We start from the raw sequence: 14008 nt of genomic DNA, 5'->3' as shown, positions 1-14008 counted from the left end.
TGATTTCAGCGTATGTTGTCAATGAATGCAGTTATCCGGACATACTTCTTGGCCTGTGGACGCCTCTCGCAGTCTGTCATGACTGTAACCTCGTTAAAATCCAAACGAAACCGTTTCAGAAGAGCAAGCATCCTAAAAGAAACAACAGTCAGTCAGTTTCCTCAGACAATAATGCATTACCATAATGCATTTTATACACAACAGTGTCCATGAAGCCTTGAATTTGAATGAGAATGAGAAATCTGAATTTTTCTGTATGAAATGTAAATACATTGCACACAATATTTCAGACATCCCATGGGCTCACCAAATGAAGGAAAAATCAGTTAGTCTAAATAAAAATGTAATTTAATATAAAACTAAATGGTTTAAAAACCAAATTCCTTATTACTTTTCCAACATCACTTGAATGATGTTATGTGATATTAATGTTTAATTTCAAATTGGTACATTGAGAATTTATTCTGTAGCTCAGGAAAAGTGAAAAAAGTAGAGGGACAGGACCAAGACCTTTTTTATTTTATCGTTCTTGATGTGCACCAGGATCCTGTGCTCACCAAAAACATATTAATTTTCTTTCATTATTACTCACTTATCCCAGAGGTAAAATAGAGAATACATACTCTTTGCAGCTTTCCTCCATGTTTAGTTCCTCTCCTACGATGAAGACCCTGACCTTACAGCGGCTCCAGCGTTTCCTCCTGGTGAGGAGGTAAGGCACCAGCAGAGTCAGACCTTAAAAGAGAAGAAAGAGAAATACTGCAGCTAACAAAGATGATCTATGAAAAATGTGTACTTTTTTGCATGCCTCTGTATCCATCCCACACTGTCAGACATAGAGGTGGCTCCTCTTTGTGTCCACCGACCATTATTGTACTAAAACTATCCTACTATTCCCTGACCATTGGTGTCCGCCACAGTGTTAACGCACCTAAGACCCTGAGATCACAGCTCCCCGTGACAGCTTCAGCAGTGTAAGTTTTGATCATTGCCCACTCAGGTTCAGCTTCTGAAAGGGCCTCCTCCAGAAGTCCCCAGTTCACCCATATAATAATATATTATATTGATTATCACAGATAACCAACAAGTCATCAGCATAAAACTAGTGTATTGGGCTGGTTTCGTCAGTTCTAACCTCCATCATCTGCTATCCAGTAGATGTCGATGGTCTTCTTCCCCTGGTCATCCTGAAACACTGTCTCGATCTCACCACTATCGCCTTCATCGGTCATATCGTCAGCTGGAACTGCAAAAGAAGGAAGATTGAGGTGCGGGGACAATATTTATAATTATTAGTTATAATTAGTAGTCTAGACTAGTATTAGGAAGCAAAAAAGCACTCTAAGGTGTCCAAATATAATAAAATACTATAAAATATTATGAAGTGGTGGCGCTTTTAGCTCTGTTTTTGGTCTTTACCAACTCCTCAGAGAAATATCTGGCTTCTTAGCTACTACATGCTCCACAATGTTCACCGGCTTGTACACACAGGTGTACAGTGGATTTTCAGAGCTTTTTCACTTAAAACAGCTGTCCACTGCAGCCAAAATGACACTATGAGAGCTGTGAGAGTGTACCCAGTAAAGTTGTGGTCGGACAGCTAAAAAATTAGCTTGATTTCTCTAAAAAGCACTGTAAATCTGAAGCAGTGTTGGGCAAGTTTCTCAGGAATTGTAATATGTTACTCTTTATTTATTACTTCTTAAAAAAGTAATACTATTACTTTACCTATTACTTAGTAACAACAAAAACAAAAACAAAAACAAAACACGAAACAAAACAAAAACACAACCTGCCAGCACCTTTAGACCTCATTCTACTTTATTGAAACCTGACAGGAGGACTCAACAATCAGCCAAACTGCATACCTGCAAACATTCTGCATTCAGGACGTTAACTTACTGTATGTTTCGAAGACTATCACACATTTACATTGGCCTACTAAGTTTTTTGTTGAGTTTCAAATGGCTTACATTATGAAAAGGATCTGGCGATGCAAATTTCCATAACCATAGTAACTCGCTCTGCCTGTGTGCACAAGTCGAGAGATGTTGAATGTCATCAATGTTCCCACTCTGATCAAAGCCTTTTATATGATGACCAGTTTTGGGAGTAACACGTTACAAAAGTAATGCGATTACAGTAATGTATTCCTTTTTGCTGTAACGCAGTAATATAACGCATTACTAATTAAATTTCGGTAATATTTTACTCGTTACAATCTCAGTAACGCAAGTTACAATGCAATATTTTGTGGTTTAGTGTTTTTTTAAGAATTCACCAACACCGCAACACATTTCTTCAGGAAAAAAGTTATTTCCTGTTGCTGTATTCAATGGTTGAGATGACTGTAGAGACAGATACATTTGCGAGATGGACATTATTTTCAGGAGTTATTACGCTGCAAGTGAGCTGTCCTGTTTCAGTTCCCGTGGTCAGAGCCAACCAGAGACGGTACGGAAACATCTGTGTCCCAACAGGTGACGGTACGTCAGCGCGGACAGCAGTGTGTCTGAGCTGCTGACAGATATAAACATGTCGGGAATTAATGTTGAGGTTTGCTACATGTAATATCATTGCATTTTATCAGCCGTGGACCACGAAATCGGTGCCTTTTCAACTTTAAACATTTGAAAAATATAATTGTTTAAAACTGATTTTTTTCAATACCCATTAAATTAAGACATCTTAACATGACAAGAAATTGTGTTGGGCCATCTCAAGCTATAATATCAAGTATTATTGCTCTGGGATAGTAACAGGACTGGTGATTTCATGCTAATATGCTCATTTCTAGCTAACAGGTCAAGGTCAGACAGGCACATGGTATGTAATCTGAAAGGTTATTACTTCTAGATATTGATAATATCAGGATTAATAAATAATTGTTTATATGTACACTTGAAAAAATGGTAACAGGACTGATGTTGTATGCCGACCCCTCTCTAACAACCCTGATGAAACATGAAAAACAGGACATTTAAGAAGAGAGAATCTTAACTCTAACAAAACTGTGGAATCCACTTCCTCTAAATGATGTCCCTTCCTTGAAATTATGTCATTTCTGGTTTGTACCATTATTTTATAGTGGTTTTTTGGTGATAGTAACAGGACTAGGAACGCCTCGGGATCCCCCAGTCGGAGCTGGTTAATGTGGCTCGGGAAAGGGAAGTTTGGGGTCCCCTGCTGGAGCTGCTACCCCCGCGACCCAATACCGGATAAGCGGACGAAGATGGATGGATGGATGGTAACAGGACTGATATGAAATTAGGGGACAATGATAAAATGACATATTTCTAAGATAATATATCTATTTATGTCAAAACAGTGATTAACAATGAGATTACACTTGAGACTTGAGAATATAAAACTGTGAAAATTGTATCATTTTACCAACATTTTACAAATGAGAAGTCCTGTTGAAAAAGAACAACCATAGCGAGGGACAGGCCAAAATCCTTATATTATATGCTATTAGCATGTAATATGTGATTTTAATTATTTAAAATAATATTTTATTGGCTTTTACTTGGTCTTATATTGATGCATATGATCTATAGTAACATTAGTTTTTTTTTAAATTACACATTTATTTGTTGTTAAAGCAATTTTAGAACTGATTATTTGTTAGGGACGCAAAAGGCACCTATTTTGTGGAATGGAACGGCTTCTAATGACGACCAAAAACGCTTGTCTTTTGCTGTGACCATTTACTGTTCAATATGTTGCAGTTTTACAAACAAGAAAGTGAACAACTTAAGCTTGACGGAAATGTTTTACATCTAGCGTCTCACGTTCATCTAAGTAAGCTAGCAAGAGTACACAACAGACAACATCCGTGTAGTTTACTTCAAGATAAAAGCACTTCCTGTGATGGTTCGCAGTAAAACTAAATTACTGTTAAATAAGATTGTGTACCTTTTCACATATCAGCTATAAATCAAGTTTTATCAATAATGTAAATAGTGAGTTTTAATCACACTATTATTGACCATTTCCTTTAGAGTGTTTTAAAATAAACAACATGAAATTCTTATTCAAGTGCTATAAACAAACATTTTACACCAGTGCCGTACTTCAATACAATGTAAGGTACTTTTAATTGAGTATTTTCATTTTCTCCTATTTGCCTATTGTACGTTTTACTTATCTATTTTTATAGCTTTAGTTACTTTGCATATTCATATTAATTATACAAAATATTAGGAATAATCTATGATGTATTAAAGTGGATAAAGAGGAGACTTTATTGATCCGGTGGTGAAATTCACAAGCTAGCTGCCAAATCAAACTTCCGCTGTTATTTTGGTGAGAGTAACTCAAAAGTAATGCAAAAGTAGTGTAACGCATTACAATTCAGAGACAGTAATATTGTAATAACTAATTACTCTAAAATGACAATGACTAGTAATCTATAATGTATTACATTTTGAAAGTAACTTCCCCAACACTGATGATGACAAGCAGTATTTCTCTCTGTCATCCTTTATTTAGCTTTTTGGCTAGTAGCCGACGTGAAGTGAGCTGACCTGGCCCTGATTTGCCGCAAGCTAAATTACGAAAAGTGAACACGTCACGTCATAAGAAAGCCTACCTTGGAAAAAAAATACAAATCACATTCTGGTAACGTAGTGTTACTTGGATTAGTAACTGTAATAAAATTACTGTTTTGAAAATTGTAATCCCTTACACTCGTTAGAGTGGAAAGTAATAATATTACAGTAATATATTACTAAGTAATGCATTACTGCCCAACACTGGCGGGGAACAGCAGATTCCAGAGATAATTCTCTGTAGGTTCATTACTACGAGGGATCCCTTTCATGGTTTTCTATTTAAGTTACAGTTAGATGTGGATTGTTTAGGATTTCATGGTACAGATGATTATTCAGGCGTGGAATAGAAAGTCAATACAATGTCCTCAAAGTGTTGTATTCTAAGGTATATGTTTGCTCACCGGGTTGCTTCTCAGAAGATTGCTGGTCCTCTTTTTCAACAGATTCATCAGGCTCAAAACCCTGGTTCACTAGAAGACAGACATTGCATCGGTAACCATTTTGTTTTCAATATAATACAAATATGTCATGTTGTAGGAAATCACACAGATAAAATAAAGACAAAAGGATTGTAAAGTCTGGATTTCTAACCTTCAAAATCAAACTGGTCAGAGGTATCCAACCCATCCATCATCCTCAAGATACATAGACAGTAGTTGGAGTCGAAGGTATCGCTAGAGAAAATAGAAGAAAATGAAGTTAAAATGGTTTTAAAGTAGTAATGATGATAAAAATAATGACATGTTATTCTTACTGCACCTGTAATCACCTACTGAGAAAACAATGACTTTTTAAAATGTGCAATATTTCCTCAGACTATGGAGAACTGTTTAATCCTTCAATGACAGTAAAACCGTCAACACCGTTTTTAAAATCTTTTCTTTAACTACACTCACTTTATGGTGGTGATATAATCTTCAATGCTTTCAGGAGAACTGGCCCTCCAGTTTGACTTGAAGCCCAGGACCAGAGTGTTGGGCTTCAGCTTGCCAAGACCAGAAGCCTTAAGAAAATGTCAAATGAGAAGATAAATTGTATTTAAAGTTTCATAAAATACAATAAAAAATAGGTAGAAATACTGTACTATGTGAGTAACAGGATGTTTAAATGTTGTAATGAAAGTTATATTTAGCACCCAATAGATGACTCCTACTCTAATGAGAAAATATCCAAATATGAAAAAAGCCAAAATTGCGAGGATGACAGTATAAATTGTGTTGAACAGTCACCTTAAAACTAGAGCCCAACCAATATATCGGTAGGCCGATATTATCAGCCGATAATAGGCATTTTCCAAACTATCGGTATCGGTATATATATATATATATATATATATCCACATCAGAATCATTTATAATGACACATGACAAATGATTCTGATAATTGAATATTAAAAAAAAATAAAATAAAAATGGACAAAACACTTCAACCATGTTATGAGTGTTGGCGTTGCATAGGTTGTCCACCAGAGGGCACTTTACAACATCCCTGTTGGCAACACTCTTTAATTTTTTGTTGTTATTGTCTTTTTGTTCAAAGGGCTTTAAGTTTCATATCTTAAGTTTGCATTTTTATACATTTTATTTATCAGAACTTTAATATATTTTGATGTTCCTCTGTTCTGTTGAGACAATAAAACAAACTATTATTTTTAAACTGCATTATCATATCATTTTAGTGAGGACTCATAAATAACAACAAATAACTAATGTTAAGGAAATCTGTTTTTTCTGCATTTCTGGATTTTAAAAAAATATATATCGGCCGATATAACGGAATATCGGATTTTTAAATCATCAAATATTTGTACCGGTATCGGCCTTAAAAATCCTTTATCGGTCGGGCTCTACTTAAAACATAATCTGAAGCCAGACTAATCCCCAGCAAATGTTTTTAATACGATTGAAGCTGTAGTTATTTCCCACAGATAAACACATGCAGATGTTTTACCTGAAGCAAGTGTCGAGCTCCAACTCTGAGGCTGTCAGCAGTGAAAGGAGAATAAAAGGAGCGCACCTTCCTTTTGTTCATCCACTTTACCAACCGATCTGTATCATCCTGTAGCCGAGTCTGTCTGTCCTGATTCTTAAAGGACAAGGAGATTCAATAAAAGACATAAAAGCAAAATGAAGACATTGAACATGACCAGTAAAACAGGTCTGATGAAAAGCTACTGTAAGGAGGATTGGGCAGTTTTCTACTACAAGGATATGAATCATCTCTCTTATTTTCCTTAAGTAACAAAAGTAACAAAACTTTTGACTTTGATTGACTGACCATGATTATGTCTCCACAGATCATGAGGCTTGCATTTTTGGTAAAGGAGTTAACAAAGTCCACCAGGGCTGGTCGCTGGGTTGGTGGCCCAGTTAGGACCAGGCATTGCGGTCTGAAGGAACACAGAAAATGTTAACACACTACTTTTCTACTCAATGAGAAGTATGCGATCAATTTGTAGCTAAAAATAGATTAAACAAATACTATCGAGAGAAGTCTATATGCTGATTAGGAATATTGATGCATGATATATAGGCTTTTGGTCACTCACCTAAAATTTTTGACATGATCCTCTACACCAGATAGAGCGAGAGAGGCTGACAAAGCGATGTTGTATGAACCTGCCTGGATTGTTGAACCCCAGTTCAGCTCTGTGGATATCAAAACACACTTATGTGAGGTGAAATCACACTGTTCTGACTTTTTCTGTTCCATTCCTTAATATAGGCCAGGCTATTCTCATCAGAACATAGTTGCATTTCAAAACATATTCTCTCTTTTGGACTTACTTGGCTTCTTGTAGTAGATGTATAGACACAGGAGGATGAAGACGATCAGAGTGATGAGACCAGCCCACCAGCTAAATAGGAACATCAGTACAAAAGAGACCACTGCTCCAAATAAAGATACCCATTTATTGTAGTAAATAAACTGTGGCCTCCAACCTAAAGGGGGGGCGACAATGACAAATAGATGACTTTCAGGTGAAATAACACGTAACCTTTAATCTTACATAGCCACACCTCTGTCCAATATGGCAGCCAAAGAGGCAAATGTCTGTTTCTAGACATGTAATGACTTTGCATTGGTTACAGTCTGGCTCCTATATCTCCTGACAATCCCTTGGTTCATGTTCACCCTTGGTTACTTCAACATAATCCACACATTGAAGAACCCCAAACCCGAGGATTAGCTAAAGTAAATTAAAAAGAAAATCAGAAATTAACTATCAGTAATTTAACCAAAACTATGGGATTCTGGAGGTCTGGCCAAAAAGAACAAAAGAAGGGAAGAAGCCTGGGCCAACCGACCAAGGGCCATTGGACACAGAACTCCAGAATCGTGACAAAACTAACAAAGCTGCAAATCTAGACTACCAGACTACCATCCTCAAAAGAAATAAACACGAAAGAAAGAACGCAAAAGAATAAGACAGTGGTCAAAGGCTGCTTCAGTCTCAGAGAGCGATCCCCATCTCCCAGCCTTCCTTATTGACAGGGGGGCAGGGTAACGCTGACAATGAGGATCAGGAGCACCCGAGATGGGCAGAGAGAGAGAAGAGATCAAGGCAAGGCAAGACAGCCTTATTTGTATAGCACATTTCAGCACCCGGGCAATTCAAAATGCTTTACATAAAACATTAACGAGCAGTTAAAAACAATTAAACACAGATAAAATACGAGAATACATGTTACAGTGGAGTATAAGAAATTAACAATTATTTAAAGAAAGGCAGCATAAAAAAGAAAGGCCTTCAGCCTTGACTGAAAATAACAGTTGCGGCAGACCTGCAGTTTTCTGGGAGTTTGTTCCAGATATGTGGAGCATAAAAACTGAACGCTGCTTCCCCCTGTTTAGTTCTGACTCTGGGGACAGAAAGCAGATGTGTCCCAGACGACCTGAGAGGTCTGGGTGGTTCATAGTGTAGTACCAGATCAGAAATGTATTTTGGCCCTAAACCATTTAGTGATTTATAAACCAGCAAAAGTATTTTGAAATCAATTCTTTGAGGGACAGGAAGCCAGTGTAAAGACTTCAGAACTGGAGTGATGTGATCCACTTTTTGGTCTTAGTGAGGACTCGAGCAGCAGTGTTCTGAATCAGCTGCAGCTGTCTGAGTGATTTTTTTAGGGAGACCTGTAAAGACACCGTTACAGTAGTCTAGTCTAGATAAAAGCACAGACAAGTTTTTCCAAATCTTACATAAGTCCATTAACCCTAGATATATTCTTAACCCTTATATTGTGTTAGGTCAATTTTTACCCGTTTTCAAGTTCAGATGTGTATAAACTACCATTTACTTTTTTTATTGGAACAAGGCTTCATGATATCCTCAGACATGGCTATTCTAACACAACAAAAGTTGGTTTGAAAATTTTAGTAAATTGTAAATGTATCAACAAAAAAAGTAACATATGTGGTGTATCGGTTCAAATATGACCCGGCAAAGAATATTGACGGTTGTGGCCTGATACGGTGATCTTCACTTTTGGGGAAAACGAACTGGAGGTTACCGACAAATTATCAAAAGAGATGCAAAAAGTTGCAGAATGGTTGCAGACGTCCTGTCTGACCTTAAACGTTGATAAAATGGTTTCAATGTTTTTTTCAAATAAACGTAAATTACAACTAACTCAAGAAATTCAAGTAAATGGACAAAAAATTAAAAATGTAAATTAAACAAAATATTTAGGTCTAGTACTTGATTCGAACCTTGGTTTTAAAAGTCACGTAAAAAAAATTGGTAATACATTGAAATTCAATTTGATGAACTATAAACATATTAGAAATTCATTAACTACGGAAGCCTCAAATATCTACCTCAATACTATGATTGTTCCACATCTTCTGTATTGCATGTCTAGTTGGTCTCAGGCGTGTAAAACATCGTTAAAATTACTTGAATCATTATATAAAAGGGCCATAAAAATTCATGATATAAAGCCTCTTCAGTACCATCACTGTAAAGTTCAAAGTAAATATAACATTTTGAGTTTTGAAAACCTCATTAAATATAATCAAATTTCTGCTCTATTTAAAATTATTCATAACATCGCTGCTCCCCCTTTGAGAAAATTTGTCACACTAAATTCGGAGAGAATTTCTAGAGCCGCACGGTCGACAGTCAGAGGAGAGTGCAGCGTTCCAAGACGTAGAACCACATATGGTCAACAATAGTTCTTTTATAAAGCAGTGAGCCTTTAGAACACTCTTCCAAACGAAATTATTTCATGCATAGCCTACACTATAGTACATTTACACGCCTGACCAAACAGTGGTTATTATCAAAGCAAACCTGTACGCACTGAATGACTGTGATATGAATGATGTAAACTATGAGTGAGTGAGTGATAGATTCCTGAAGTGGAGAGTGTTTTTATGATGCGAGTGAAGTAATGCTTTCATGTATTATTCTGTATATATTTTATGAACTTTATTAAGTATAACATCAACCTGTCCAGGGACTGCGGGTGGAAATTAGCATTTTTTGCTATAACCTGGCACATGACATCTCTTCTCTTTTAGACTAATGTTTTTTGTGCATTGTCCCTGATCAAATAAAGAAAAATAAACACTGAAAAAAATGTAATAAACTATAATGTTGTTGTATGTATCTAAATGCAATACTACCATCACATACCAACAACTCAGGAAATAATCTAATGAAATATGATTTTCAAACCCTCACTCCCCATTGAGCTGTACTATTTCTCTGGTACGTTCAGACTGTGTTCTTTGCTCAGTGTTGCCAAATTAGCGACTTTGTCGCTAGATTAAGCGACTTTTCAAACCCCCTTAGCGACTTTTTTTTCACAAAAGCGATTAGCGACAAATCTGGCGACTTTCTGTTGATAAGACGCCAGTATTGTCTGGCGAGCATGCAAGGTATTTCTCCCTTGTGGCCGCCAAAACAGTCACCTCTCTCTTCTGTTCTGTGACTGAGGAGCAGCCCTTCCCCCCTCTGCTTTCTCCTCATGTGCAGAGGCCCTGCGCAGGCAGATAGAAGGAGAGAGGGGACAGGGTGTAGAGTTTAGATTCTCGGCCCAAGCCGAGCCCGACCCGAAGTCCGGTCGGGCTCGGGTCGGGCTCGGGCCGTTATTTTCCGCCACATCCCCGGGCCGGACCAGGCCTGGGCCAGACCCTTGATCAAGCTTTTTTTTTTTTTTTTTTAATCCATTACCTTATTATCCTATTTGGGTGGGGAGATAGCTATGCCATAATCAGAAATATTATAAATATATATATAGGCTATATAAAAGTAACAAATGTGTACAAAAGTTAGGCTGCAGTTACAAAATGCAGCATGTGTCATGCGCGGAGTCTCCTCCTCTCGCACACATCACACCGGGAGCTTGAAGATGTAATGAAAAAAAGAAAAACAGGAGAATTACCTTTGAGCAAGTGTGGAGGAAAGTCGGAGGTATGGAAGCAGTTTAAACAAGTCGTGGGCAGTGACAACAATATGTTGTTCATCATTGTTTCTTTTTTTTACGTTTCTTCATTCAGATCCACTTGCGATCCGTTACATTCTAAACAAACAGCAGTTTACAGGCTTCGTCCTTGTTGTATTATTCTAAACAGATTTCTGCAGTTCAAACAAATCTGAATTGTAGTTGAGAACGTCAGTTATAACGGCCCACGTATTCAAAAATTGTCGGGTTTAAATCGGGCTCGGGCTCATAATTACAGTTAATGTGTCGGGCCGGACCGGGCTCGGACACAACGTGCTCTGGCTCGGGCAGGGTCGGGCTTGATTTTTTGGGCCGATCTAAGCTCTAACAGGGTGTGGGGGCCGGTGTAGGTACGAGAGACAACGGGACGCGGCCATGGATGTTTTAAGAGAAGGAGAAAGACGCCGCTGAGCTGGCCTGGCCCTGGGCAAGTCAGCCTTCTTTGAGAATTCTTTATCAATCTTTCGCACTCTCTTAGTAGAATTTTTTGTTTTACTTCAAATATAGGCTACCTAAGTAATAATTATAATTTAATTAGTGCTGTCAAACAATTAAAATATTTTATCGCGATTAATCTCATTAATGTCATAGTTATCGCAATTAATTTGCACATTTTTATCTATTCTAAATGTCCCTAGATTTCTTTTTGTCCAATTATTTTTTCTCATTTTAATGCTCTTATCAACATGGAAAAGTGGATCGGCTTGCTTTGTGCTTTTGTCGCCTGGCTTTGACGAGGGGGCAAAGAATTCTCATCAGCTGTGTGCTTGGCCATCAAGTGGTATTTCAGACTGGACGTGCTGCGATGATAGCTCAGTTCACAACAACAAAACACACAGATCACTTTGGTCTTGTCAATGGAAACATTTGGCAACTTTGTAAAAGTAAACTTTCCATTCAGAATCTTTTTGGCATCCATTTCGGCGTCTCGCGCTCGCTATCCACTCAAAACGTAACGTTAGCCTACTACTCTTTGGCCGGCTCGCTAGGCCCAAACAAGTGTGTGCAGCGTGCCTGTTGTTTTGTTTCCGGTCTTGCTAGATCCGGTGTGGTGTTGTAGTTTTTATAACGTTACTAGTTGTTGCAAGAGCATGTGAAAAAAACTACAAAGTTTGCTATGCCAAAAAGAACGTTAATCTCGCGATAAAAAAATTGACACCGTTAAAATGGGTTTGCGTTAACGCCGTTAATAACATGTTTAACTGACAGCACTAAATTTAATATAAATTCCTGTAGTGAGTTTGTGATTATTTGGCTAAAGATTTATATTTCTTACTATCTACCTTGCTGACACAACCATTAAGCTTTATGCAAATTATTGGATAATGATGTCATAAATATGCAAATGAGCTTGTGATGTCATCTATAAAAATAGAAATAGCTGTACCCCCCGAAGCTCACGGTATAATTCGAACACTGTGTAGAAGATTTGAAGCCAAACAATTTGAAACATTTTTGAAAAATCCAGGAGGTTGAGGTTTATCAGTGTTTTATCCCCCAACGTCTCCTTCCAGGCAGTGCTGCCTGGAAGGCACTTGGATTACGCAATGGTTATGGTTATGGTTATGGTTATGGTTAGGGTTAGGGTTAAGGTTAAGGTTAGGTTAAGTGCCTTGAAGTCAACGGTCGCAGCCTGGCCCTACAATATGAACAAGGTCAGTCAGTTTGGTTATCCTCCAAAAATATTCGACCACACACTGAATCCAGGAAGCTCCCGCCCTTTTGTCATTGACAAGGTCATAAATCCCTCTGCAGTCAGATTAAAAAAAAGTTTCATTCCACTTTCCATGACAGCCAGCCTGTTCATTCATGTGATCTGTGTCCTCCTCCTGACCCCCCACAACGCGCTTGGCTCATTGTTGACCTCCCTGCCTTATCTGTTCACCGCTTATGTGCAGCGCCGAGGAAGGGGGCTTCAGTACTTGGTGGACTGGGAGAGTTATGAGCCTGAGGAACATTCCAGGGTGTCGTGCTCTTATATCCTGGATGCTGATCTTGTGAGGGAATTTCACCAGAACAATCTTGACAAACCCGGTGGGTTGCCTGGAGGCTCCCATTGAAGGGGGTTCTGTCAGGATCTGCAGTACTTTGTACTTTGTACTAATTTCCCCTTGTTCTCCTGTGTTTCCCCTCTCCCTTGCTGTTGTATGTTTGCTTCCCCCTGTCTGTCAGTGAGTGTTTTAGGCTGGGCAGGGCTGACCTACATCCTACTCATCAATTCCAACTCCAGACACCTGCTGCTCCTCACACCTGCGGTCCATTTCTCTGATTTCCAGTTACCTGTTTTAAGCCAGTCCTTTCAGTTCGTTGTGAAACCTACAGTGGTAACACCTTGGTCTTTTGTCTGTCAGCCTTGTCTTTTGGAAACCTGCCTAATACCTGTTTTTTCCTCTTTGCCAAAGACCACAGAAACTCACCTGACCTGTCCAGCCACGTCCAACCTCACTTGTCGTCTCAGTGAATCACTACCTCGGAAATAATTCTCTGCACTGTCTTTTGAAATGAATGTGTCTGCATTGTGGGTCCAGTTAAAACAAGTGTCAAACATAACAAAATCTTATATTTCTATAGTATCTTAGAGTCTATAGACCTAAACAGGAGACACACTGGTAATATTATACTAAATAAAAACAACATCTTAGAAGGGAGGCTGGAAGGAGCACGGAAGAGTCAGCAAAGTGACTGAAGCAGGAGGCCACTGGGAGGAGCATGGAAGAGTCAGCAAAGTGACTGAAGCAGGAGGCCACAGTTTGCTTTGGGTTTTCTTTTAGCTTTGCACGTGATGTTTCCGGAACCCTAAACCTTAGTCATAGCAGTGGCCAGACAGAAAAGCTTAAATGAGTCGTTTTAGAATGCAATGACAAACGGGTAACTCACCTGGAGAGTTTGTGATTGAAGCGTGAAAGCAGCTAAAGTTGATGAGGGCGTAGACACACATGAATAAGCTTGAGTTCAAGATTGCAATGGTGTCCAGGTTACCTGTAACGATAACAGAGATAATAA

The 14008-nt window shown here is 38.3% G+C and overlaps 1 protein-coding gene across 1 annotated transcript in view; it reads right to left on the bottom strand.

Moving 5' to 3' along the window:
* LOC116053342 (solute carrier family 12 member 3-like) overlaps positions 1-14008 on the bottom strand; it is a 136326-nt gene that overhangs the window by 61327 nt on the left and 60991 nt on the right. Inside the window, exons 15-25 of the mRNA XM_035993647.1 lie at positions 13883-13984; positions 7343-7498; positions 7105-7204; positions 6834-6945; positions 6507-6641; positions 5453-5559; positions 5148-5230; positions 4958-5026; positions 1136-1240; positions 624-735; positions 46-132 (exon numbers count right to left, since the gene is read on the bottom strand). Of these exons, the coding sequence (XP_035849540.1) occupies positions 46-132; positions 624-735; positions 1136-1240; positions 4958-5026; positions 5148-5230; positions 5453-5559; positions 6507-6641; positions 6834-6945; positions 7105-7204; positions 7343-7498; positions 13883-13984 (1168 nt within the window). The remainder of the gene's footprint in view (positions 1-45; positions 133-623; positions 736-1135; positions 1241-4957; positions 5027-5147; positions 5231-5452; positions 5560-6506; positions 6642-6833; positions 6946-7104; positions 7205-7342; positions 7499-13882; positions 13985-14008) is intronic.

Source organism: Sander lucioperca, chromosome 17 (assembly GCF_008315115.2).
Source record: "Sander lucioperca isolate FBNREF2018 chromosome 17, SLUC_FBN_1.2, whole genome shotgun sequence".
Lineage (NCBI taxonomy): Eukaryota > Metazoa > Chordata > Actinopteri > Perciformes > Percidae > Sander > Sander lucioperca.
The sequence above is the reverse complement of the archived record's forward strand: the minus strand, read 5'-3'. Positions and strand labels throughout refer to the sequence as shown.